General features: G+C 51.1%; 3 protein-coding genes across 3 annotated transcripts; 2 read left to right on the top strand and 1 right to left on the bottom strand.

Moving 5' to 3' along the window:
• Positions 1-401: 401 nt before the first annotated feature.
• On the top strand, positions 402-17,312 carry LOC128268615 (growth factor receptor-bound protein 2). The gene is made up of 5 exons (XM_053005749.1): positions 402-468; positions 5,267-5,928; positions 14,476-14,573; positions 14,645-14,930; positions 15,394-17,312. The coding sequence occupies exons 2-5, from the start codon at positions 5,851-5,853 to the stop codon at positions 15,565-15,567; spliced, it is 636 nt and encodes a 211-aa protein (XP_052861709.1). The 5' UTR covers positions 402-468; positions 5,267-5,850; the 3' UTR covers positions 15,568-17,312.
• A 166-nt stretch (positions 17,313-17,478) lies between these two features.
• Positions 17,479-18,830, bottom strand: LOC128268613 (protein farnesyltransferase/geranylgeranyltransferase type-1 subunit alpha). Its single transcript, XM_053005747.1, has 3 exons — positions 18,580-18,830; positions 18,157-18,511; positions 17,479-18,041 (listed from the first exon to the last, which is right to left on the bottom strand). The coding sequence occupies exons 1-3, from the start codon at positions 18,719-18,721 to the stop codon at positions 17,519-17,521; spliced, it is 1,020 nt and encodes a 339-aa protein (XP_052861707.1). The 5' UTR covers positions 18,722-18,830; the 3' UTR covers positions 17,479-17,518.
• Positions 18,831-19,239: 409 nt separating this feature from the next.
• On the top strand, positions 19,240-26,296 carry LOC128268611 (cholinephosphotransferase 1). The gene is made up of 6 exons (XM_053005743.1): positions 19,240-20,098; positions 20,891-21,290; positions 24,105-24,242; positions 25,393-25,551; positions 25,621-25,785; positions 25,849-26,296. Exons 1-6 carry the CDS (start codon positions 19,887-19,889, stop codon positions 26,119-26,121), a joined length of 1,347 nt encoding a protein of 448 aa, XP_052861703.1. The 5' UTR covers positions 19,240-19,886; the 3' UTR covers positions 26,122-26,296.
• Positions 26,297-27,878: the final 1,582 nt, after the last annotated feature.

Raw genomic sequence — 27,878 nt, 5'->3', positions numbered from 1 at the left:
ACACTAACACACGGGCTGAAAAGTCCCGAGCCTAAGAACGAAAACGCGTTTTTTGTTGTTAAAAATTGGCTTTATTCATCAACGTCAACGAGCCACACGATCATTGCAGCGCTGCTTTAACATTTCAGTACCACTTTTGTTGAACGGTTTATCTTTTGCCTCAAAATAGGCCTCGGTTTCTTGACATTTGTTCTCAACAAATTCTTGCACGGGTAATGACAAACCCGAGCTCGAATAGTGCTCGAATAGTGCCCGAATGAATGAGCGCTTGCGGTGAGTTTTCGGCACTTGGTCAGTTTCGCTGTGTCAAAGTTAGGTTTGACATTCATAAAACATTTAGACGTTTCGTGTGTGTGTGAACTTTACTCGTGGCCCTCTGCGGGCTCCCTGCGTTTATGTGTTGCCGGTGGTGATTGTCGCATTGTTGTGCCCCCGAAGTAAGTTCGTTCGAGATATCATCAAGCGGCGGTAGGTGTTGCGATTGGGGGAAAGCCTTCACCGACATCTTTGGTGGCCAATTCGGCCGAAAGACCGAAACCACTTGCGCGGCGGTGGTGGTGGCGGACAAAATTTCTCGCATCCCACTCGCCCTCGGACACTCATTCGGAGTTTTTGCGGGAGTGTGCGTGAGAGCCCGTTCGTGTTGCCGGTGTGTGTGTGCAACATGGTTCTATACACTGCGAGTGCGTGTGTGCGTTAATGATGTGTGGGTGCGTACATGGAATGCAAGCGAAGAACCGAAACCGAATGTTGGCCGAGAATGCTCGCGTGTTGCGGAAGAAAATTGCTGCAGTAACAAGGCAAGGATGAGATTCCTCGCTGAACACCACCCGTGTGTCCCGTGTGTTTCGTTGTAAATACTTCGTTCAGGAAAAATCGCCGCGCGTTGTGTACATTTTTTGTTCCAGTAAATTCGGCGAAATTTAATTTTGACAAGTGTGACAAGTCAAGAAACTCTGTCTCTCTCTCTCTCGCGCGCGCACTCGTGCCTCCAGCGTTGGTCTCTCTCAGGTGGCTCAATCGGTTCTCGATAGATAAAACACACGTTCAGTGTGCAGCGAAGCCGTAGTGTGTGTGTGTACGCGTATGTGCCTGAGAAGGCTCGACGAACCGTGAGCACCGGTGTGTGTGCCGAGTTCGATTCTTCGCGGTGTCGTTTTTTTTCAAATCAACATTTTGTTTCGCAGATTTCCACCAGCCCAGCGGGCGGAGCGGGGGGAGGGAGACTTTGATTCACCGATTCTGGGATATCTCTTACGCAACGTGCTTGTGATTTCCATACGCGCAGACGATCCTCTGGTTTGCGTTCGCGACGCCTGCTATGTTTGATCGCGGCTGCTCTGTGTGTGTTGGTCGGTCGGTGGTTCTGGGTAGAAAAAGGCGCTCCACGATGACCGCGGCCTCTTCTTCTTGTCGCCCGCACACCCTCGAAGCCAACAGTTTTCCGATGCTAGGTAACCGGCCATTCTGGTTTTTCGTAAACTGTCTCGCTACGGGGGCGTTACTGGCGGGCCCCCGGTACGGGTTCGGAGCCGGTTTTCCTGACCCGAAATGCTGGATGTTGGAGATTTTTTTTTCTAAATAAAATTTATAATTTACAGTAACCATCATATCCATTAAATGTTATAACCACCTTCAAATCGAAAATGCGACATCGTCCGGTTGTGTGTGGTGCATAGAATGGGAGGGTGCAAAACGGGGGTCTTTTTTTATACTTTCGGCGCATAATTCCGCTTACTCCGGCATATCTGCCGAATGCACCGGAATGAGAACGAGATCAACATTTTACCCCCGTTTAAACGGCTCTATTATTGTTATTATTATCGTCATTATTATTACCCTCGCACTCAAGATCTCGAGCCACGCAAACGTGTGTGTGTGTGTGCGATGGAATGTTGTGGCTTCGATCCGAGGAACTAGTGTTCCGGCACACACACACTCGAACGGTGTGGCCCGCATGCACATTAGAGAGATGCACACAGCGCGCATCTCGCACACGCGATCAAGGCTTGCTTTTCCGATTTGCATCGTTCAGGAATATTTGGGCGTTCAAGGAACGGGAGCGCTCCCGTCCGTCCGTCCGTCCGTCCGTCTGTCTGTGGTGCGCCCTCAAAGTGAAGCGAGTGCCGCAAACAGCGGGTGGTGGTTTTCGAAAGAATGCACACATTGCGCGCTACTCCTCGTCTTCCCCGATGCCGTCGTACCATCGTTTTCCGAGGGCTTCTTCTTGCTGGGTTTTTGTCGTCTTCATAATTTCTGCCTTTGGCCAACGGAAGAATTGGGGTTCGCGCACCCCCAACACCACACAAGATTTATGCTGGTTACCCTTTTGCCCCCCTCTGGGGCAAGGGGCATTTGTATTTACAGTTGTTTCTTTTCTCGGAACAATTTATCGGTAACGCGTTTTGATGGAGAAGAAATGCTGACAAAATTTCAAACCCCAACGGCAGCAGCAGGAGCGGGCATTGGATGACATCACTTTTAGGTACGGTTTTTGACATCATCATCACTGATCAAAGTATCCTTTGCAGTGCACACAGTTCCATCGATTCATCGCATCGCACGTTTCGGTGGAAAATCGTCATCCTGAAAACTTGGTTCACTCATCTTGGGTGTTTGCCCTACTCTGCTGCCTGCTGCCTGCTGCCGGCCGTATATTGCGTGCGCGTACCGCGCGTGGCCACGTCTAAAGGCCATCCCGAACCACCGAAATGTACCCGACGAGACCGCGCGCGCTAGGAGTTATTTTTAAAATCTGATTAGATTCTAGGTTCGCGCTCGGTTCGGTCGTCACGTAGCCCCCCGTCGAGGGTCGTCAAGACACGAGACCGGCTCGTTTTCGTTCCGTTTGTTGGCTTCAAAATGGACTTAAAAGTTTGCCGTGTGGAAATATTGCGTGAACGAGTTGTTGTTTTAAAACAACTTTTTCGGTCTCCCGGCGGTCTCGAAGCGTGGCGTGATAGCGGCGAAGTGCTGCCCTTCGTTGGTTCTTATCGGAAACCGACCCACCCGGAGGGGGACACTTGCCGGGCGATGATGATATCATCTTGACATCATCAGGCCAGAAGAACACCGAGGAAAATGATCGGCCCTCGGCGCGTGTTGGAAACTCTAACGTCCGGGGCCCGGCCCGGTACGCAAACACTAACACACACATAAACGGTTCCGTTTCTCCGCGACCGCGTAGTCACGGAGCCGGTTCCGTTCTCCTGCTTCGAATTGCTCTTTCGATTCTTCTTCCCATCCGTTTCCTCCTCTTCCAAAGCGATCCATAACTTCCCGCGGGTGTAACACTACTTCCCTTCCCACCGAGGGGTAGGGTTCGTAATGAATTCATATTTGCTGATAATTGCATTCTCTCTGCACCGCTTCACGTTCAAGCATTGCCATTTTACTGCGACCCCGCTCCCGGCGACCCCCCGGGCAATTGCTAGGGGTGGTACATCTTTTGCAACACGATCGTAAAGCGAACGTTTTGCCCCGCGCGGTGTGTGTCCATAAATCGGTCGTCTGTGGATTGGCTGGTCGGTGGCCGGTCGAATTATCAATCCGATTCCGGAGAAAGGTTAATCGGTCTCCCCGGATCGGATGTTTGTCTGATGTTCGCTACACGATCGCTGGCCGCGGATCGGACCTTTGCAATGTTCAGCGCGCTTCACAGGACGCCCTTTGGTTGGTCAGCATTATTGTCCTTGTATCGGAATGGAATACGCCCGCTGCTGCCACATCTTCCTTTTGCCACGCAATGTGGGCAATATTTAGAATGACCGCGTCCGCTCAGACGCACTGTGCCCCACCACACACGGGCCACGGATTGGTGGGTTTTGCCTGGTGCCCTAAAAATAGAACAATACGACACACACGCGATTGTTGTCCGTTCCTGGGAACCGATGCTCACCGATGCTTCTGTCGTGTCGTGAATGGGGATGTGCGAAAACACTGGCCACGCTCGGCAATGCACCCCGCGCTCCCGCATACTTTGTGGGTGAGGTCGGTCTTCATCATCGAGATTTTATTACAAAATTAGGACGCACGGACGGACTGTGTTTATGTTGCTTTTGATTTGGGACATGATGCAATACGCCTGTGGCAACACTGAGCACTGGCGCGTGTTTTTTGGTCACGCCACATTCGGCCACGGAAACTTTTCTTCCGCGTTCCGGCGGCACGGCGACAAGGTTAGTCGGCTCGCCTTCAATCGAACCGCTCAATCGCTCAATTCGCGAAAATGCATTCTGAGTTCGCGCGAGCGATTTCCCGCAGTTGGAACCTGGCGCGGGGAACCGTCGTCGTCGGCGTTGTCGTGGATTGACCTTCGCGGAACAAGATTTACGCGAAGATTACCGGTCGCAAACGACGACGGCGCAGAGTGTGAACCGCGGTAACTTGATTTAACGGCCGGGGGCGTCACGTGGGCGAGCGATTTTCATGCGCTGGGAAAAAGGCGTCAAACGCTGCTCTTCGCGGATTTTGAATCGATTCAGCAACACACCGTTTTACGGTGAACCGGTGAACTATGATCCGGGATAGAGACCGGTGCATTGTGGAGAGAGAAAGAAAGAGACAGTGAGACAGTGGAGACCTGTTTTTTTTGGCACTGTACGGAAAGTTTATTCCCCCAAAAAAGGGCAACACCCTCTCAACCGGAAGGATTCGCGATTCCTCCGGTTCGAAATGTGTGCGACTGCAAACTACATCGGTGAACATAGCCTGCTCTGCACAACAACGGTGACGGAAAGTCAAACCGTGAATCTCACATCTCGAAGTAGTAGACATCGTGCAAACCTAAATTTTCACTCTGTGTGGATGTGTTGGACCCCGACGGATTCCAAGCAGGCCGGCAGAGTGTGTGACGTCATCGGGGAACGTTCTTAACCTCATCCCAAAATTTCGGATAATCCGCGCGACTGGGACTGGTGTGGCCCGCACACACCCGTGTGTGTGTGTGTATTGGTGTGTGCATGCGCTCTCGAGTGGTTCAACAACGGTGGAGCACGAAAGAAAAAAGGGGTCCCTCGTGGGGCCGGTCGTCGTCGGCAGCGCCGAGGGACAATTTGCGGTGTGGTGTGGTGCGGTGCCGCGCTGGGAGTGTTAAATAAAGTAATATCCGCTCATCTGCGTGCGCTGGCTGGGTTTTGTGCGTGAATCGCGGGTTATTCCGTTCGATAGGGCTAAATGACGTCACACAGAACGAGCAACGCACACGAGATTGTTTACATAGTAGCGGCCCGCTAAAATCCTCTTCTGGTTTTCTTTTGTCACACAGCTCCCCGTGTTTCCCGTGCAAAAGTGCAAAGCAGCATTGTTATGTCGAAGTGAGTGAGTGAGTGAGTGATACTCGTCTGTGTTTCGTCTGCTGTGCAATTTTGTGAAAATAGTCAACCAACCATCCCACGGCAAATTAAAGGCGGCGGCGCGCGTCTCTTCGCAGCCGTAACGGAAGCCAAATAAGTCGCCTCGCCCGTGTGTGTCTGTGTGGTTTTAGTGTGCATTGATAAGCGTTGTGTGTGTGGCGTTTATGTTACCGATATTTTCTGGGGGTGCTGGTGTTGTGAGCACAGCTGCTGCCGTTATTGTTTCCTCCCCACACGCTGCTGCTGCTGCTGCCGTCCGGTTTATCGGCCCATGTGGCGCAGCTAATCGCCCGTCAGGAGTCTACGAGGAATAAAGTGGTGGTGCGTGCCAAAAGCGAGGTAGCGAAGCAGCAGCAACGAAGAGGATAGTTGTGTACGCCGTCCTCCCACTAGCAGGACACCGTGGTGTCCTTTCCGTTGCGTGTGTGTTTCACTTGTCACTTGTTGGCGCCGGGCCGGGCCAAACGTTGGGGCACAAATCGTCGTCGGCCGAAAAATGGAAGCCGTTGCCAAGCACGATTTTAACGCCACAGCCGATGATGAGCTGAGCTTTAGGAAAAGTCAGGTTTTAAAGGTAAGTCCAAGACGTGCTAGGTCTATCTCTTTAGTTTCGGTAGTGAAATCAACTGCGCGGGGCACCCTGATCCGTTCGTTCCGAGAATTTTGCCAACGTATACTCTGCAATCACGGACGGACTTTCCGGAAAACAGTGTGTTTGCCCCAGCGTTCGTCTAGTGTGCGTTGCTACGCTCTGTGTGTGTGTGTGTATACGAGGGCCGTTCAAAAAGTATCGCTACATTTGTGTTTTTTCAATACATATTGGTTTATTCGTGAATATCTATTTTATCTCCTTTAAAGTAATCCCCATCAGATATTAGACATTTATGCCAGCCATTTTTCCAATCCTCGAAGCGCTTCAAATAATAATTTCTTGTGATCTTGTTCAACGCCTCCTTCGATGCCGTCTTTATCGCCTAAATCGTAGCATAGCGTAGTCCTTTCATGGCCCCCTTCAGTTTTCGGAACAAGAAAAGTCACTTCAATTTTGGTTTTCCCACGAATTCGGGCGTTTGTAGGGGATTGCTTCGGGAAAATTGCGCATAACTTGCAGGAAAAATTCTTTATTGACCGTTCTACCCTTTGGAAACAACTCATGATGCACCATGCCCCTACAATCGAAGAAAACTGTCAGCAAAACTGTTCACATTCACACATTAAGTAGCAACATAACGCCACAAAAAAAAAATTGAAAATCTAATATACGCAGCCCGTGGAAATTCAAATGTCGCGATATTTTTTGAATGGCCCTCGCATGTGCCAAAGTGAAACTAAACACCACGGTCCGGCCCGATCCGGTCCTGCATGAATCATCGCTTGTGGCCGCTGCACACACTGTTTATCCAATTCATCTTGACCGAAAAGCTACCAACGAAGAGGACGGGCAACGGAGCATAAACTTTGGAGGCCGCGTCGCGCTGGCCATTGATCGATTGTAAAATTGCACACACAATAAAAGTCGGACGGACGCGCGGCCAGTCCAGAACAAAACAATCAGCTCATGGTCGTGACGCGTAAACCATAAAAAAGCGAAATGGATTCGCGTCACCGGGGACACACACACATTCCCCGGGCGATCCGGGGCGACATAATCATCCGTTTTTGGTGCCCGCCGAGGAAAAAGTGCATCCATTTCATTTGCATAATAAGCGGAGCCCGGCGTGCTTAGGAATGAATATTGACTCCACGTAACAGTGAGTGCAGTACACCACATGCCCCGATGCCGCACGTATTGGCCCACTGACGAGAGAGGTGCACGTTTAATTGCAACACGCAATGCAACCGTGTGTGCGTCACACGCGAAAGCCACCAAAAAGGCCAAGGTTTGCTCGCATCGAATTTGTTGTGTTCCGTCACGTGGCGGGGGTTTCAATTACGATCACCGTTCTCTGTTTTTATTCACTTCATTGTAGTTGGCGTCGTTGTTGTGGATTGAAAATGAAAACGAAAACCTCTACCGCGGCACGTTCTGTTGAAACACATCAGCAAAACCATCGGCCATTTTCTGGTATGTGTCTGTCTGCTGCTGTTTGTTCGAGCGTCTGGCGTGGCCAGTCTTGCGGGGCTTCTTGGGCAACGAAAACGGGCCCCGGAAGGCGGCGAGAGAATGATCCAGACGGGGCCACAAGAGGGGGTCGCGGGTTGCTCTGGAAGGTGTTTCGTTGTTGGCAGAAGGGTGAGTCACGGACCGCCGCCGCAGCCGCCGTCTTCGTTGTTGACCGCGCGCGCACCACACCGTTGACTCATAATCAAGTTCCGCGGAAAGAGCCTTGCCTTGCCTCTCTCGTGCCCAATGCGCTCTGGGTCGTCACCCGGGGACACACTGTTTTGCATATCAGCAGCGCAGACGCGCGTCCGGACGACGGTTTCGAAAGACAAACAAACATGCGAATCCTCGGAACTCCACGGACACACGACGCGGTGGTATCTGATGGGAGGGGTGGTCGGGACTCGCAGAGAGCAGAACTTATGTAGCGATAAAAGTGATTAATCACGGCCACAAGATTCCAATCAAACGCACAAGCTCCACACCGATCCGCCGGTCGATGGATCTCAATGGAGAAATGTTGATGATTTGGGTACCATCTGCAAGAAACTTCACCCGAGATGGACTCACGCACCCGGCGTCAATCATTTGTGACGATAAGAATTTGCATCCTCGCAGTACAGAGCCTCTGAGACGCACTTTGTCCCGACGACAAACAATCCGATCTCCGGCATCCGGCCGGCCGGCCGGCTGTGCCGGAATGACAGTGATTTTGATTGATTGCACCTAAGGGGCCAGGACGGAATCAATCTCTCGCTCTCGCGGTCCCATCCCGTCATCATCGCTCCTTGATTGTGAGGTCCTTTAGACAAATATACCCAGCTTCAAATGGTGCTCTTTTTCTGGGAAATATTAACCTGATTTGAGACGGACACGGACAAACGGTTCAAATTAATTCCGTTTGACCAAATGTCAATAATTGTCAGTTAGAATTACTGCTCTAGTGTTCCGCAAACCGCGGGCCCCAGCTTCGTTGCGTGGTTGGTGTTTTGCAAATATTTATTGCCATTTAAATTTGGACCCTCGAATCGGAGCTTGAATCATACGGCGGTGTTTTGTGCTGTCCTTCCGTGTTGTACCCCGGCGGGAGGATGCAGCCTCACGGTTGTATCAGCCTCGTTTTTAGTCTCTTTCTGGTGGTGGTGCTTGTTTTAGGGCAGCCGACGGATGTTGTAGTGATGTCCTTACACTTCGACGATTCCTTATCGATCACACCGATAGAGGGAGACGTTCTTTTGAGTATTAAGTGGCCTTTTTTACGCCCGTTTCAAGCACATTTGGCGCAGTGGTGTTCCCGAAAAAACAAAGGGTGAAGCTACTTCCGGCTCAACCGGAAGTCCCACCCACGGTTCCACGCCATTTGCCAACGGGTTTGCCTCTTGAGCGTGAAATGGAAAAAGTTCTTTTCACGGGTTCCGTTTTTGTACCAACAGGAGGAGACGTTTGAAAGTTTGGCGGCATACTGATCCTTTCGCCGACCCATTCAGGAGAATTTAGCACCCAAATAGGTTTTACTGTTTTCAACCTCAATGCGATGTGTCACACAGTTTGTGTCGCAAAAGGCATCCGAGAGAGAGAGAGAGAGAGGGTCCTTGGAAATTCCAAAGCACTGGCTAGCCGATGTCACTTTCTGATCGGCGGCCATTCCGTCGTTCTCGCTCTAGTCCACCGGTCGGCACCGGTTTTGCGGCTAATTAAGCGAATGCTTAGTCCCTGGCATCTGCTGGCAACGGTGGTCGATCGGTCCGGTCGTCCGGTGTGTCGGTTCTTCAACACGGAACGGATGTGCAAGGAACTCTATTTTTGCACCGAACGGGAGCGTGTGTGTGCGTTTGGCTTTTGGGTTCGGTTTTCAGCAGCAATTCCGGTAGTCTGGGACGCAGGCCGGCCGGATGATGGATGATGTTGGCGCTTCCCAACATACACAGAGACAGAGGGGGAGAAGCTGACGGAACCAATTAACGGTGCGTTATTCGATGTGGGGTGAGGAGGACTCCAAATTAGCTTTGTAAACGAAACCGACAAAGGGCACCGCCACCGGCAGCCCGGTCCGTTTACGAGGAGACCCTAGAAAGGGGGCCTATTCTGTAGAAGATTCTATAGAAGACTTTGTCAGGATTTAAGTATCATTTCAAGCAACGTATTTAAATTTTGCCTGTTTAGGGAATCGCTTCGTAAAGGCGGAATACGTGTGTTCCCAACTCTTCGATATCAGCATTATGAAGAGGGCACAATAATTGCTTCTTCGCACCTTCGCAATAAGTCGCGTAAAATTCTATTACCCGCAAGCATCGTGCACCTCGCGGCGGCCTCGCGCGTCCTCTTCAGCCGAATCCACCGCGAGTCGAGATCGATTTTCCACAAATTACATTTCAATTCCCATTTTCGCTGGGTGCGCTGGTGTAATTGCGCTTGCCAACGCTTGAAGCACCATCTCGTCTTGAGAGCTCGGAATGCTCGTCTGCTAAAGTGCACGAAACACGAGTGTCATCATTCGCACGATCGATTTTGGACTCGATTTTGGACTCGATTTAGGCTGTTGGTGTTACATTTTAAAGCCACTCGCTTGGGGCCGAACCGAAACCACCCAGCAGCTCTATCTTATCTCGGCGCGGCGCGAGAACCGATGTGAACGGATTGGGGTTGGTTTGAATGAATGCTTCGGCCGACACTCAATTTCCGGCGGAACTGTATTGTTTCCCCGTTTGAGCGGCTTGGTTTGCTATTCGTGACGAAGCCGAAGGGGTTCGATGGGGATTTTAATTAGTAGGCCACGAACCCATTGGCCGCCGCCGCCGGGGTGACTCTTCGTTCAATGTGCACCAATTGTGTATGTTGTTTTGCTTCACCGTATGCCCAATGGCGACATTGTTCGTGGTTCTTATTCGTGCTCCTCTCTGGTTGGTGGCTATTTTGAATACGTAATTAATATTAAATGCATCAAACGGCCATCGATACGAAATGTACTTACTTTGTGAAATATTCAGAACAGCGGATTGAGCGATGTGTTACGCGTACATGATGCATCCATTTTTATCCTATTTGCATCAATGGTTGCTTTGATTGCGGGACTATCATCATCATCATCGTTCGCTCCGATCCAAGTGCCACCAGTCCGCTCTCGTGTAGTGATGCAGGAACATGGCAAAAAATGTCGCGCAAAGTGCGCCCCGTATATGCTGGTGTCTCCCGTCGACTGTTTTCGAGTTCATCAATCATTCCGACCCAGGCTTGTGGACAAACGAAAAATGCAGGTACACACGCTTCGGGATATTGAACCACTCCGGACTCGGTGCATCATTTTAAAACGATGAGAAAAATAAACACAATCCTGTAATTCTGTAACTGACAGACTGACACTGAAGGGGCACGAAGCAGTGTTGCGCTGTGGTTAGTGCCGTGCCAAGTGGTTCAAAGTGTTTCCTCTTTTTGCACGCGGTTGTGGTGCGTGTTAAATTGTGAGATTTTGAAACTTTTTAAATACTTTTACCACACACTGCCCTGTTGGAAGTATCATTTACGTGTTCCATCGTGTACTGTGATTGCTATGTTCTTTGAACACAGCATCGTCTACCGACACCAATCGCAGTAACACTCGCATTGCAACGATTAATTCGAATTTTGATGGTTTTGAAGGCTTTTGTGCCCCGTATGCGCGCGGCTGTGCCTGTTTACATACCTACCCCGAAGTTCCGAAGCGGAATCATTTGTTGACATCAAACAGAGCTTCGGAAGAGTGGCAAATCCTATTTGCCACGCCACGCGCGAACGCGTGCGCCACACACGCCGGTTTCTACAACCACCGACCGCCGAGAGGTGTAAGACACTCTGTCTCGCGTGACGTGGCGTCGAACGAGTTCATGATTGGAACCGATTTCCCGTCGAAACGCGGTCTACGTGTCTACGGGGTGGCGAATGCTGGCAAAAACTGGTGTTAAATGTAAACAGCATATGTTCTCGCAGAGCCTGTCGTGTGGGCAAACACAGCGGTTCCCCGAATGGCCAAAGAGCGAGGGAGCCCAGCAAGTTCTTCCCCAAAAGATGGTCGCAGAGTGAATATTTGTGTTTAAATTCTTGATGACGGTGCTCTGAACTGTGAACCACGTGAAAACGTGCCAATTCTCTTGTCACAACAAAAAGGAATCACCACTTTCGTTGGAATATGTCCCCGCTCTCTATCTTTCTTCAAACTTCTGTTGCGGTTTGCATGCGAAACATGCGAACAGCAGACAACGGGTGCCGCCTGTGGAAGCCGCCATTTGTTGCATATGCAAAATGTACACCTCAACCCATCACCACGCCACGGCCCACGGACACGAAGGATAGTTTTTTGATGGCGCCGTTGTGTGGCTACTATAATTCGCCTCCGGCCCTTCCGGCAGAAGACCCCCTCACGAACTATTATTAAACTTTCACCAACCGTCCACAGAACGGCGTCCTGACTGCTGCCGTACGATGGTCGGTGCCGTTAAGTGCTCGTCGGAGTTTCTTAACATAAGAAGCCCCGGGATTCTCGCCCAAACGACGGACGAGTACACATTTGTTACGAGTCGTGTAACTCCGTGTCCCTCAGGTGTTGTTTGGCCACGGAAATTGACTCTCGGTTCCCCGCTTCTCGCGTTCCATTGCATTGTTAGCTCTCGTGGTTACACGGAACGTAACACGACAAATAATTGATAGCATTCACTATTATGGTTTGGTTTATGTTTGACACAGTTGAAGGTCTCGATAGGATGCTGATTTCGAAAGGACAAACCAACCAACCAACCAAACCCCATAAAAGGATCGAAAAATATCACTTTAAACGAAGCAAGGACTCTGAACACAGGCGTCCATTATGCGTTGTTCGACATCATGTTCCGGCGGTAGCGGTCCGAAGTTGCCTTTAAACCGAAAAGCGGCCGCGTGAATGGTGTTGTTCAGCAGTGCCGTCGGATATCCTTGCCACGATCGCCACGATTTCTTGAATCACGGAAATTCCGCAAATGTGAAATGAAAGTCCCGCCGCTAAGAAAACAATAATCAGGGACGACAAAGCCCGAAGAAGCTTTTTTGAGGGGGAGCAAAAAAGGTTTGAAACAAAAACACAGCGACAGCAGCTTTTTGTGGCACACGGCACAGGGACAGGAAGAAAAGATGTCTCTCGTCGCCCCGCGCTCGTCGTTTCAAAAGGAAGTCATTTGAGTGATGAAAAAATAATGATTTTTCTCCACGCCATGCAAGCACATGGCCATGTTAATGTCTTCGCCTCGCAAAATCAGTGTCTTTTGGCCGCGGCACTTGTTGGTGGTTGGCGCCGCGCCGCGGGCTGCTGGATGTAGATATTTGTTTTTGGCCCCGTTAAGTAAATGCTTTCCCTTGTTTCTTCTTCCCCTTTGCAGCACTGACTAGCAGAATCCTGTTCCATTACTTTAAATTAGATATATCTGGCCTAAGAAATATTAAATACCCCTTACTCGCGTCATTCTTGATTCTGTTTTAGGGAAACTCAATCAAGTCATAATTTCATTATGCTTTGCATTAAGCGGAGCTTCCCGAAGTAAGGGCGGAACTGGCGATGGCAGAAAATTGATGATAACAAAATTACGACGCGCTGCTGCTAAATGAGCGATTTTTGGAGCTGCGGAGCCCCGTAATTGAAACGATGTTATAATTTATATAATTTTTTTGCCGGCGTGGTGACCCGGTGTGTAAAATAACAATGTTTTAATTGCTTGCCGCCGGGCTCCGGCTTTCGGTGTCGAACGCGCGAAGGAATGCCGTTAAATAAGTTGTACCGACGATGCCATTTTTAATGGCGCAAGAAGAGAAAAGCAGCGCCGCTATATATTGCTTAATTCTCCGTGATCAATTGCTGCTCTTAACCAGCGCACCCGTTTGGGGTCCTAAATGGTGTGTTTGTTTCGTGCAAAATACTTTCTTCCAATCAAATGGCGCGCACCTCATCACATGCTTCTTTGCGGTCCGTGCGTTGGCCGTGCGTCAAACCATGTGGAAAGCATCTCAACCGCGGTCGGTTGAACACCGGGCGAATCGCGAAGACTGAAGTTATTTCGATCCGGGCTCCCCGTGGCTGTGGGGTCTGCTGCATGTGTGGCATTCAGTGTTTCGGTTTCTAGTTGATTCCACCCCATTTCTAAACCTGCCGCGGGCGCACCAGCCCTGGATCGAGGGACACGTGGAAAAGATCTGTTCTGATCAGCCACCTCGATATAAATTAAATTCAAAACGAACCCAAGTGTCCTTCGTGATGAACCCCCCTCCCGCATAATGTCGAGAGTTCCCGTTGGCCACCGCCGCATGCACCGCATAATTAGCATAATTGTTGCCTTTTACCGGCCCGGCTCACTCCGGCTGCACAATTTTTTGTTTCCTTCGGCCTCTAACTACTGCTGGCGTGCACAACACCCCTATTGTTTTTGGCCACGAAGCTGCCCCGAGTCGTTTGCTCACTCTCGTGGCTCCAGTGGCCAGCAGCCAGACCCCGAGACCGAGACCGGGAACCAGAATGCGGGATTATCTGGAGCGCAGGGATCGTGTGTGGGGCGCCACGACCCTTCTGCGAATGGATGTGGTTATTTATGTGAGCCGATGACTCTCTCTCTCTCGCTCGGGGTGCGATAAGGAACGAAAGCGAAGGCCATGTTATCAGCAGCGCAGCACCACCGAATGGCGCGTAAACGCTTATATTAATTAACCTTCATCGCGCAGGCATAAAATTTAATTTCTTTTTCAAGCACCAGAGGGTGACCGAATGACTGAATTGAATGATAATTTAATTCCGAACACTCTCAAACAGATGTGTGGTGGCTGCTTCGTGCCCGGTGCCCCAATATTGATTCTATTTTGTTCCCAAACGATCGCTTGCGATGTTCCGATGTTCCGGTGCAATGGTGCGCCAGTTATCGGGAGTAATTAGCGGCGTCAAACTTTACCTTATGGCGGCCGCCACCCCCGGGGTTGAGGTATTTACTAATGATTTGTCGTTCTTCTCTCTTTCTCTCGCGGGCGTTTCAGATTTTAAACATGGAAGACGACATGAACTGGTACCGGGCGGAGCTGGACGGCAAGGAAGGACTGATACCTAGCAATTACATAGAAATGAAAAATCACGAGTAAGTCACGCCGTGGCGGTGGCAGAGGATCCTCATTAAACCGGCGGCACGCGGGGTCTTCTTCTTTCCAGCTGGTACTACGGACGGATTACACGAGCGGACGCGGAGAAGCTACTGTCGAACAAACACGAGGGCGCCTTCCTGATACGGATCAGTGAGTCGAGCCCGGGCGACTTCAGCCTATCGGTCAAGTGCTCGGACGGTGTGCAGCACTTCAAGGTGCTGCGCGACGCACAGGGCAAGTTCTTCCTCTGGGTGGTAAAGTTCAACTCGCTGAACGAACTGGTCGACTACCACCGGACCGCTAGTGTGTCTCGATCGCAGGACGTTAAACTGCGCGATATGGTGCCAGAAGAGGTACGTACCGTGTGCTGCGTGGATGCGAAGAGCGCGGCCCGCCAGAATCCGATCGATCGCGAATCCCTTCCCACGAGCGTTCGAGTTCCGAAGGATGTGCGCGCGCGCGAGTAAAATGTTAATGGCGCAAATTTAATTTTATGGCCCATCCGGGGGGGATGAGGGATAGGGCTTTTATGCCACCCTCGTCGAGCGCTTCAGAGAGTGGAGTCAGAGGTCACGGAGAAGGTATTGGTCGAGTAATAGTGTTCCGTTCGTTAGGCAGCAGCGCCATCAGTGGCGATTGAATTACGGTGCACGTACTTTGGTGACATTATTCTCGGCCCCTCCCGTCTCTTTTGGCTTCATTCCGACTTTCGTGATCGATCCGCGGCGATGAGTGGTGGTCAGCGTGTTGTGATAAGGCAGCCACTTCCTTGTAGCGCATTTATTTGATTACTTTCCGCTCGTTTTTTTTTTGTAGATGTTGGTGCAGGCTTTGTACGACTTCGTAGCGCAAGAATCGGGTGAGCTGGACTTCCGACGAGGCGACGTCATCACGGTGACGGATCGTTCGGACGAGCACTGGTGGAACGGCGAGATCGGCAACCGGAAAGGACTGTTCCCAGCAATATACGTAGCACCGTACCATTCATAAAACATAAGTATTTTACTCGCACATTTACATGAATGCATACGCGGAGACAGAGCGAGAAAGAGAGAGAGAGCGAAAGGGGGGAGATCGCGAACCCGCAACACAGCAACACACACACATCAGACGGGCGCTGCGCGAGCGCCCGGGAACCGGTGTGTGCTCGTAGCCGTCACTTCCAGAAACACCGCCATCCACCACCACCTTCACCACCATCACGTCTAAAGGGCACTGGCCACTCGCTAGGAACGAACGTAGCCGTGTATTACCCACCCTGCGATCGATCGATACACGATCTCCTGGTGTGCCGATCGTGTACAACAATCCGACGGCGTATAGCTATAGACCGAACAGTGTAATCAGAGCGTGTAACGATGGCACGATGGCCGGCCCCCGTGCCATCGAGTCTAGAGCGTAGTGTGTACTTGTTACAGGACAACACACACACACAGAAACTAGGATGCGCGCACCTACGCGCCGCAGGCCAGACAGGCCGTGAAAAAAGTGTGCAGCATATTATAAATATTATATATTTTTTAAATGTGTAAAAAGCGAGAAGGGCCCATAGTAAACCCACAACAACAACCCGGGGGGGAACTCGAACTGGGGACCGGCAGAGGGTTGCGTGCGGACCAGGCGTGTGAGATGATGTGGAGGCAACGACGGGGAAGGCATTAAGTTATTCGCGCGATCTGCTGACGACTAGGAGACAGTTTTCTAATCCTCTTTTTAATGTTTTTTCGAACATTTTAGAAACCCCTCCCTTGTTGGTGGGTGGGTGGTCATCCCATTTACACATGGTGCCGCATTTGTTGTGCTCTGATCCCGTTGGTCCCTCCTGTGTGTGCTCTTGTCCAGCTGACCAACTGATTTACCGATCTTCCTCTGTCCCAACAAGCGGTTTCCATCCCCCTTTTTAACCGTGTCTTCTCTAACCCTCCCCTGGTTCCTGTACGAATCCGTTTGGTCCACCAAAACACGACCTCTCGAACTCTGGCGTCGGCACGGTTTTTTATAAGAATTTTATAATCATTTTTCAAAGCTTTTTGCAAGGCAGACGCTACGGCGGCCGTGCTACACACACCTCATTACGGGGACGACCGGCTCTAGGGGGTTCGCCCGGGTCGTACCGTTTATACAAAATCAATCTCGAATCAAATAGGACATCGTGTGCGGAGCCACACGAGCCGTGGACGCGCGCAATCAACATGAAGGAGAAGTGATTTGTTTCTGAATTTATTGTAAATGGCGTGTGAGTGTGTGTGGTGTCTGGTGGCGCAATAGGAATCAAAAGCTCTCGAACTCTCTGGCAACGTTTAGACGGAAGGTTGGAAGTGGCGTAATATGGTGTGCGGCAACAGCGAAACACGAAGGGGGGAAGCGCAATGGTGGCAAAAAAGCAGAAGAATGAATCCTCAAGTGAACACAAAACCATTTGTATAAAGCTAAGTAAAGAAACAGCATTTCTTCATGCAAGTGACATAATAAAGTTGGAAGAGAAGCAAACAAACAAAGCTGCGCAGAGACAGAGAAAGGGGCACAGAGATCAGTGCCGCCTGGGGGTGGTGGTCTCTCTGCCGGTGCGGAAGGCGAAATCGCGGATCTATTATAACCATTTAGAAAAGGCGACAGAAAAAGAGAGCGAGAGCGACAGAGGAGATGCCGGAGAATGCTTGGGAAACCCGATTTAGCGTAGTATCATCCGGGGCGGGGACGATAAACGAGAGTAAGCCAACAAGAAACAAACTAATAATAACACCAGAGAAACTTATTCAAATACCTGGAGAAGGACCCATCCATTTTCTTGTTCGAGTTTCGGTTGGTAACACAGGTAAGCAGCGACCCCCACCCGGGCGGAACCCGCGATGGTCAGAACATCAATAGGTCACACGACATGCGTATGCATGCAAAATCAATCACTTTATTGGCTCTCGCCCAGCCCACCCTAAACACCGTTCTAAACACCGTTCCGGCCACCGTTGGACGCGGCTTGGGCGGCCGCCTTGCGCTGGAAGTTCTCCGCTATGTACCACCAGTACTTGCAGCGTATTTTGTCGTGCTGATCGGCCATAGACTCGCACAGATCGTGCACCTTGACACGGAACTCGTCCGCCGCGTCGGCACTGCCGCCCTCGGCCAGCACATCGAAGTACATCTCCGCGTACAGATCAACCAGGAATGCTAGCAGGTACGGCGAACGGATGCCGTCGTTGTAAAGGTCCTCGCAAAAGTCGACCACGCTCGGGAACTGGGCCAACTTGCCGGTGCCCTGCTGGAGCAGGCCGCGCAAAAAGTTCCACGGACTCTCGTTGTTCTTGATCAGCCCGACGCGCGTTATCACGTAGTGTACCTCCCGTTCGAGCACCTCCGGCGTGAATCCGGCGTGCTTGAGCACGAAGAACCGCTCGTTCCAGGCCGAGTTGTTGCGCATATCTTCCGAAATTAGCCGGTCCACGTACTGCAGCTCATTGTCGAACAGGCTGTTGGTAGCAGGAGGGTAGTTACAAATGGGACAATTAACTATACAGTCAGCCGGGTCACGTAGAGAGCCCAATGAAAGGTAAACATGATAAAAACGCGTGGCGCTGTACTTACTCGTACTTCTTTATCACCCACTGCCGATGCTGCCAGGCGTGATAGTTCTTTGCGTCCATATCCAGTATGCTCTCGGTGAGCGCGAGCTCGCTCGACGGATCGTCCATCCACTCGACGATCACGCGCCGATGGTGCCAGACTTGGTAGTTTTTCGGGTTTTCCGCAATCACCTTGCCGATGTAGGACAGCTCCTCGAACAGATCGGCACCCAGCGCTTTCAGTATGTCCCTCCGGTACTGCCACACGGTGTAATTGGCAGCATTCAGCCGGGCTGCATCCTTGGTGAGCTCCAGGGCACGGGCGGATTTTTCTTGCCGGGCAATAACGGCCCGCAGGTACCCGAACACATCATTGACTGTGTGTGGACGGATGAATGATGGTTACTTAGGGGGCGCGAAAAATCGCGGTGAAGGAGGTACTTACATTTTTCACTGTACTGAATCATGACGACCGGATTCTCCCCGTCATCCTGTGGCAGTGGCTCGATGTCTGCCCACTCTGGGCGGTGCGCGTACAGCACCCAATCGTCGGAAAAGTCCTCATCCGAACTATTACCATCCGCCATTCTGTCGTCGTCGCCTGATCACTGGGAACGTTTTCGAACTGACCGGAATTGCGGGCGGTCGCGGTTTTTTAAGTTCCCAGCGCGGTTCGAAGTTGTGTGCCGAGTTTTATTTTCATCCAACTGACAGCACTGTCACAGCATTGTGACAGTTGGTGAGTGTCAAGGTGTAGACAGGCAAGACTGAATGGTAGAGCACGGAAACATCTTTTTACATCACCCACAGGCCATGGACCAGCGTCTCATTAATCAAAAGAGTTGTATTTTTACTTAAAATACTGTTTAGTTTTAGATTTTTATTAATATTCGAGGAAACTTACTGTGACGGCCGCCATCAGCTGTCATTTTCAGCAGTCGCGTGACAGATTGTGGTGTGAGTGCCCTCGTTCGGTGCGACTGAGAGCGACAATCGCGGCTTCAACGCGCGCGAGTGAACGAGACCACTAGCGGACCATCGGACCATCATCACACGATGCGTGTGATTGGGAAGTCATACGTCAAAAAACTGTTCCATCGCTCGGAAGTGTCCGCGAATTGCGCGAATTCTGTGCGATTACGATTACTGTTCCGTAATTTGCTCCGATAAAACGTCGTCATCAGTGGATCCTATTGTCTCTGGTTGTGCCACTTACGAGTGCGATCCGTCGCGACCTTAGCAGTGAGAGTAGCGGCGAGAAAAGCCTACTTCTGCGCCTCCTGGTCGAATGATTCACGGCAGGAGACGGTGAAATTTCACCGATCCGCAGTGAGAAGAGCCGTCAGAGTGTGTAGCGCCGCAGCCGTTCGCCAAATTGCTTCGCATAAAGGGCCTGCCTGGCGGAAAAGTGCGTAAAAGATCGAGTGCGTGGACCGCCGCTGCCCGTGGATCGTTGTCTGGTGGAAACGACAACTCATCCGACACACGTTGTCAACGAAAGTGCCCCTAAGAAAGAGAGGACGGTGGTGTTTTTTTTATCCTTTAAAGGTGCTTTCCCCTTGGGTCAGGTGCCGTGTGTGTGAAAAGTAAGATGTATCGGGCTGTGGGCGAGTAGCGTGAAAAGTGGAATTACGAAGCGAAAGTTAATTACGCTCACCCGGAAGAAGCAACTGAAGAGCCTTTGGCTGCCATCACTCTCCCTGGGAGCGCAACGTCACGAATATTAGGACTAGCGAGCAGCATCGGCGCAAAATGTATTTCTACAAGCAAAGGCTGCTGCACACGACGCAGCTGAAGAAACTGGGCGACCACAAGTATTCCTGCACCAATGTCAGCCTGATGGATCCGTTCCTGCAGCCGTGGTGGTGCTGGCTGGTGGCGAAGGTACCGCTGTGGCTTGCACCGAATCTCATCACGATAGTCGGGCTCATCATCAACATTGTCACGACCCTCATACTGATCTAGTAAGTACCCCCACCCCCGTCCCACGCCGTTTGCAGTGTCTCCCCGCCCAGAGACCACCGTTCCGTATCGAGGGCACTTGTTTTGCATGTCGCAAACGAAAGTCGGTCGGTTCTGCTTGAGCGACGATTCGCGCGCTCTGTGAACGTGAATTATATAATTCCACAGCATCCTTAGGTGTGCGAAGGGAAGGGAACACGAAGCATTGCGCGCGCTGATCCTGTGCAATTCTAAGCAGCCCGGAGGATTTGTTTGACTCGAACCAAGTTTAGCTGCAGCACCGTTACGTTTGTTGTGATGCTCGTTTGCCGGTTTTGTGTTTACGTAGCCGCTGACATTGAAAATGCTTTCCGCTGATGACGCGGGCCGCAAACGAGATATGTGCATTGCATACAAATCGTTTTTAGGGGTTTGCTTGTTGGTGCACGCATCTTCGAAACTTCGGGCCAGGATGGTACGGTCACCATGGAAACGCCATAGGTCGTTGTGCTACCCATGAACATTACCACGAAAAGGTGCGACGAGCAACAAGCGGACAGCGCGGTAGGTGTAGAAAGCAGCAATCGCGTGATGGCCAATCGTAGGTGCGATAAAACTGGGGGCTCCGATAATGCAATAATGGGAGTTCAAATTGATTCATTCAATTTGCTGTCGAAGAGCTGTCGATCAGCGCCTGCTTCTCACTTGTGCCTTGTATCGTCAGAGTGGATTCGAAATGTTGGAACGCGTGATCGTGAGTTCATGAGTACACGAACTTTACTAATTTTTAATTTCCTTCCATCCCTCATCTCTAGCCACAGTCCAAATGGGCGAGAAGAGCCCCCAAGGTGGGCCTCGGCACTTTGCGCCGCGGGACTCTTTATCTACCAGAGCCTGGATGCGATCGACGGCAAGCAGGCCCGCCGTACCTACTCGTCATCGCCACTCGGCGAGCTGTTCGATCACGGGTGTGACTCGATTTCGACCGTGTTCGTTGCCCTGTCCGCCTGCATCTCCGTCCAGCTCGGGTACTATCCGCGCTGGATGTTCTTCCAGTGTTTTTGCGCCATGACTCTGTTCTATTGCGCCCACTGGCAAACGTACGTGTCGGGTACGTTGCGTTTCGGCAAGATCGACGTCACGGAGGCGCAGTGTACGATCATCACCATCCACCTGATATCGGCGGTCTTTGGTCCTTCGATCTGGATGACCAAGGTAAGTAGTGCACAGATCGGGCTGATGCTCGCATACAACTAACTCTTCTTTACAGCTGCCGAACAACTACGCAAGAATTGAAGGCCATCAAAGGCCATTGTATCAAACGGCTGCACTCTGGGCGTTTTATTAGTTGAACCTTGAGCGGAAGCCTGTACCCGCCACTCTAGATTGCATTAGACCACGGGACATTCGCGCGATGTTTTACAGGATCGGTGCAATCAGATCGGTGCTCTGTTGCAGTTAGAGTTTATTAGTCCCAATTGGTCGTGCGATCCCGGCACGCGAAATATGGTGTCTAGCGCGTCTCTAGGCTCTAGGGCGAGACCACCCAAGGCAACGGGCGATGAATGGCGCTGCTCTCTCTCTTTCGCTCTATTTATCTATCTGTCGAGCACGCTCTCAAGTGCATTATAATGATAATGCGATTTTTCCCACAATTCAAACAAACGAACGATCACGCGCGCGCCCGTTGTTTACCATATCGAGTCCGAATGGGTTGGAAAAAATGGACCGCCAAAGAGAGCACACACTGCGCGATGTTAAATAGGTGTTGCTCACGCGTTTTCTCGGGCACACACATGGCGTGATGTGTTGCGTGGTCCATACCGGGTTCCCGGTTTTTGGTGTGTAACAAACGCTGTCTCTCTCTGTTCGCGCTAAATAAAGTCCAATCCTGTTATCAGTACAGTCCGTAAAAGGTCCTTATCGACAGTGTGTAGCTCTCTCTCTGTGATAAGCTCTCGCATCCCGGTGCGCTTCATGGGAGCGAGTTGACAGCGAAAATCCTTAATATTTATATCGCACCCAATAACGGTGACTGATTTGCGGGGTGTGTAAGGAAGCATTCTTATCAACCTCGCGCTTCAGGTAGCCTAATTTTTGCCGTAATCAGACCCGAGTCGGGACCGCGTGCGTCCGGCAGTCTGCTCGCGCTACGGTCATACCGCTACAGTATCAGTAAAAGTCGCACTTTGTATCCGTCGCGCCTGTAATTAATACACACCACACCACTGCTTGCCGCCCTAGAACGCGTGCCCCATGTTACCATTATTTCGCTCACACGTCACGAATCGGGTGCCAATTCTGTAAAAATGTTCAAAATTCCAAACTCGCATTTCGCGTGTCACTACTTATATCGCAACGTTCTTTCTCTTCTTTCCCGCCTCGCCCCACCGTATTTGTCCTGCCTGTTCCGCTTCTTTTCCGCCCCGCCCGCGTAAACCGCGTTGTCGCGCGCGCACGATCTCTGTAGATCTTCGGACAGCTCCAGCTGTGGAGCTCGATGGCCATAATGACCATCATTTGCGGAGGCTGGTCGCTGCTGCACTTCGGTGCGGTAATACGGGCCGGCGGTGTTGGTAAAAACGGATCGACGGTCGCCGTAAGTGTAAACCTCTTAACCCACCTCTCTCACTCGCTCTCTCTCTCTCTCGTCTCCCTCTTGATCATGTCCCACCTTTTCCCTGGCCACAATGCTCCCTTGTGGCTAACCTCTCTTCTTCGACACCCCCCGTACTTGGACGTATGACCATTGTCGCCACCGCAGCCGCCAATAAACGGTTGGTTTTCGGTTGGCCTCTCGCCTCCGCACGGGGAACGATCGTGCGCGATTCCGTGCGCGAACCCAAACGGACTGCAGCCCGGGGGGGGACCCAATTAGTTGTCGTGGTCTTTCGTATCCTTTGGTTGTGTTTAGTGCATGATGTAACCCTCTCTCTACTCCACGTGCTTTTTCGCATGATCTCTGGCCGAGAGAAACGATAACGAATGTGCATGATCTCTGATCCGAGTGTTGTGTTGTTGTAACTGACCGATGTGGGGGGTTATTGATCCATCACGCGATCGCGCGCTGTGAATAATACTGATTTGTTGCTGACTTTTGTGTATGTGTTTCATTTTTTGCCGTGCTATCATCGCCACACTGATCGCATCCCACCGTTCTTTTGTTTCGTTCTTTCATTCTCACCGATCTGTCTCATCCGTGTGCTTATCCTTTCTTCGCTGTGTGTGCGCAAATCACATCCTGCGAATCCCGCCGCCGTCGTCGTCGTCGTCGTCGTACGATCATCATCCGTCCGTCCCTGCCGTCCCTGCCCCAGATGCCACTGGCCGGTGGCAGTTGGAACTATGCGGTCTGTGGCTTCTTTACGTTCGGTTTCGTACAAATGTTCGTCACCTTCTGCCAAACGTTCCGGGCCGGTGGCTGCGGTAAAAATGGTTCAACCGTTGCTGTAAGCGTTCGTTGACACACACACTCTGTTTTATGCTACTGCTCGCCCCCGGCGGGGGCGGCCCTGTTCCTCCCATCCCACTGTCCTGCTATCGCGGTTCTTTAACATCTCTTTCGGGGGTCATTTCTAACTCGGTTTTAACTCATTCATGCATTACAAACACCTCATTTAACAACAATACTCACGGCGGTGGCCCGCCAAGATAAACGATCAGTCAGACAAGCCGTGCGCGCGGGTTGTTACGGGGGATCAATTCTGTAAAGTGGTGGTCTCTCTAATTAACGTATTTACAAACTCTCTAGTTAGTTACACGCAAATCTGATGACACTCATTACGATGATTTTTCTCTTCTTTCTTTTCTTCTGATCCGTGATCGTTGTGCTCCCCTCGGTCGGTCATAATATCCTTTCGTATCGCATCAAAATGCTCTCTCTCGACTTCGGTCGGTTGCGGTCGGACATTTGAACACACATTAAAACGCGCACCATAACACAACTGTGTCTCTGTGTGGCCACGGCCAACGCTATTCCTGCCTGCCGCCTGCCGCCTGTCGCTGTCGATGTTGGGCCGCCGATTCCAGCTGCCCTTGATGGGAGGCATCGACATAAAAACGGTTCCACTGTACTTTGCCGTGTTTGTGTTCGGATTGCTAGCGTATCAGAACTCGGCCGTTATCTTTACCGGTGGCGGCGTAGGCAAGAATGGATCGACCGTCGCTGTAAGGCAACTAAGTAATGTGTGTCCTGTGTGCGTTTGCGTGCTGCGTGTGTGGTTTGCTTGTGCTAGTTGGTCCGTTGTTTGTTGTTTGTTTGTGTCCCCACTATGTTTGGTCCCCGATGTGTTGCGTGTGGCTAACTGCTAGACCCCCGGCCTAACCTTATGTATGACGTCCTTAAGAAATCATGTCTCCATTCATTCCTGGGACACTATCGACATTTACTTACACCACACACACTCAAGGCGCGGAAGCGGCGGTCAGCAGCGCAAGGGCCATTTAGCAGCATTTAATTCAATTCAATACTTTTAACTGATACTCTGCGCGGCCCCACATCAATCACGCTTTGGTGCCCCCCGAAGAGGTTAAGTGGTAGCTGGACTCTGGCATCGCTGGTATTAATAGTGTCACGCCTGGGAACACGGGACATCGCTGCTTTCACGCCGTGGCCGTGGGCTCACCCAATAACTCGCTAGCTCTAATAGTGGTTAGAATAAGTAGGAAACCCCCCAAAAGGACGAGGACTAACTACAGACGACTTCACGGGGACAACGTGTGTGGAGGGCACTAAAACGGGGTGGGCTAAGACGCGGGTTACCACACACACACACACACCCGCCACGAAATGCCACGGTCTTCCTCCCGTTCCCGTTTGTTGTAGCAAAAAATTGACGCACGTGGTGACGATCGCTCGCGATCGCTCCATTACTCTAGCGCCGCTTACAAAAGTAGAGGAACAGTTGACGACTCCATTAAACGAATGTTTTCGAAATGATCCACAAAACGCCACGTTAATGTCTAGTTATGTAAATAGTACAATTGCTTGTGTCACACTCTCTGCTAGTTATCAGTCCGTCCGTTGTCATGTCACACAAACACCAGTACGTTCTGGTTGCGAATTTGTTTTAATTTTTTGCTAGAACAACACACACCAGAATCCAAATCCATCCTATTTCATCCGCCTAGAATCCCTGATCCCTAACTATCGCTTGTGATCGCTCCCGTCATCATCCGGACTAATCCCTCCCCTAGTTGTAGCGCACACACTCTCTGTGTCCTCGCGTGTCCTTCCTTCTTTCATGATCCACCGTCAAATAACCGACGCGCTAATGAAATGTTTTTTTCCGTTCCTGTGTTCGCTGGACCACCCCAGGGCACCAGTGTGCTGTCACCGATCATCCCGTTCCTGTTCGTCGTCGTGCCGGCCTACGTCATCTCGCAGAAGTCCACCGACCATATCTACGAGAACCACCCGGCCCTCTACATAATGGCGTTCGGAATGATCACGGCCAAAGTGACCAACCGGTTGGTGGTATGTATTGGGAGTTGGTGTCCCCCCCACCATAAACCTTAACCGCGTGCCGTGTTCCGCCTTTTGTAGGTTGCCCACATGACCAAGAGCGAGATGGAGTACCTCGACTGGGGCCTGATCGGTCCGTTGTGTCTGTTTCTGAACCAATACTTTAACTGCTTCCTGCCGGAGTACCTGGTCCTGTGGTTCTGTTTGCTGTGGTGCACGATCGATCTGATACGATACTGTGGCCAGGTGCGTAACTTTTGTAATCGGAGCCGTGCGCGTCCCTCTAATCGTGTCTGTCGCATCCCGTAGATCTGTCTGGAGATTTGTGACTATCTGAGGATTGAGCTCTTCCGGATTCCGTTCCCGCCGAAGCCCATCATGACATCACAAGGTACGAACCCTCCACAGCACCACCATCACCACCATGGTCACGATAACAAAAACGGTGGTACGCACGGTAGTCTAACCCTGAATAACAACAACAACAACGTGCAACAGCAACAGCAGCAGCAGCAGCAACAGTCCGTCAACCGAAAGCAAACCCGGGCCAGTAGTAGAAAGCACGGTTCGCAGCATCAGTGAACTGCCGCCGGGCGTCATGCTGGCTGGTGGGGCCCGGCCATCACCCGGCACGGTGCCAATCGGAGACCGTTCCGAAGGGCCCGAACCGGCCCTATCGGCGGAGGCGCGGCGTAATCGTTACCGACCACAGCAAGTGTACCGTTTGCTGGCGATCTTTTGTTTTCGCTTCCGTTTTTTTTTTTCGTACCGTTTGTTACCGTTTTCCTGTTCCTGTCCGGTTTTCGGTACGGAAAGCAGATCGTTGGCGATCCGGACTTTATTTTTCCATCTGTTTTGGGTCGTGTCATGATGCTGCTCTCTGTGTGACCGCGCGCATTGGTCACGTTATCGAACAAACCGTTGCACCGTTTCACCCAGCACCAGCGCGCAATTAGATGCTAGCCGTTGAATGTTATGATTATTGTTTCTTGCTCCGTTTTCTAGTATCTGTCTTTTATTCTTGTGTCCACTATTTCGTGTCCGTGGTGGTAATTGTGTTGTAAACTCACTCTCTCTCGCTCGCTCGCTCGCTCACTAGCTCCTGACTGTCGTGTAGCGCTAACTCGTGTGTAACATTCGTTTTCCATTTCGTTCGTCGTCGGAGGCCGCCCGCGGATTGAGTTCTTGCATTTGCCCGCCATCAGCCAGGGCTTAGGGATAGGGGCAGTTTAAATGTTAACCTTTGGTCCCCCGACCAAAGATGGACGGCGGAAGAGGTTCGAAGATGTTAAAAGGTTGTGCAGTAATAGGGAAAAGAAAAGTGAAAACAAGAAAACAAGAGCCTTTGCTCTGCAGGATCAGTGACCCATCGAAAAATGATCACTATCTGTACCCGTTAGTAATAGAGAGAGAGAGAGAAGGGAGGCCCCTGCGACGCGTGTGTCAAGTTTTATAAAGTAACGATCACCCTAACTCGTAACTGCGGCCAGGTGCGCGCAAATCCTTCGCGATGTAACAGCATCCCCGTATCCGCTAATGTTCGTGCGTAACCAAAGTCCCGTTCCAAAATTGTTCTTGAGCGCACCCAGAGGAAAGATAGAGCGCCCGGTTTGTGCGCGGCCATTCGAAGGTTAGTAGCATTCTCTTTCTGAACTCTGACCCCCCGTTTCCCCTGTGTGTGTGTATGTGTGCTTGGTTGTGTTTGTGTACTGCTCAGGAGTGTCTCCCCTCCCCTGTTACTATTGTTTGTTTTCATCCTAATCTTAAGTTAATCCGCTTTTAGATGCTATTCCCCATTTGTGTTTGTAGTGTGTGTTCTCCGTATTTCGGGTAGCGTCCTTTTTGCGACTAACTTTTTAGAAGAGCCCCTCAACACGATAGAAACGAGGTACGAGAGCCATCCGTTCGGGGGGTCTGCTGTGTTGTATCATTCATTATTCCTTGTTTTATTAACCGTATGTGTGTGTAGAGATCACTGATCGTCCCCGTGTTCTGTGTTTCTTTCACTGTTTTCCCGTGTCTTCGAGTCCGCGGAATGCGCTGACCTTTCGTTTTGTTTCCCCGTGCCACGATCTTTCGTAACACGCGGTAGTGTTTTTGTAGTGTAACAGTGTTATTTCTTCCTGAATCGACTGTTTTACTTTCTTATCGAGCTCAACCTATTTTGCGTTGATTTTTTCCTTTCTTTCATCGCAACCCACCACCGACACAGACACCGAAGAACTCCAGCAGTTTGTGATGAGCAATAATAACTGCAGCCGCAACCCATCGTCGTCATACCCATCGACCCCCGAGCGCCACTTGACCGTACCGCCGAGCCTGAGCCAGCGGTCGGCTTC

The sequence above is a fragment of the Anopheles cruzii genome, chromosome 2, assembly GCF_943734635.1.
Source record: "Anopheles cruzii chromosome 2, idAnoCruzAS_RS32_06, whole genome shotgun sequence".
Taxonomy (NCBI): Eukaryota; Metazoa; Arthropoda; class Insecta; order Diptera; family Culicidae; genus Anopheles; species Anopheles cruzii.
This window is presented reverse-complemented; position numbering and strand designations above follow the sequence as displayed.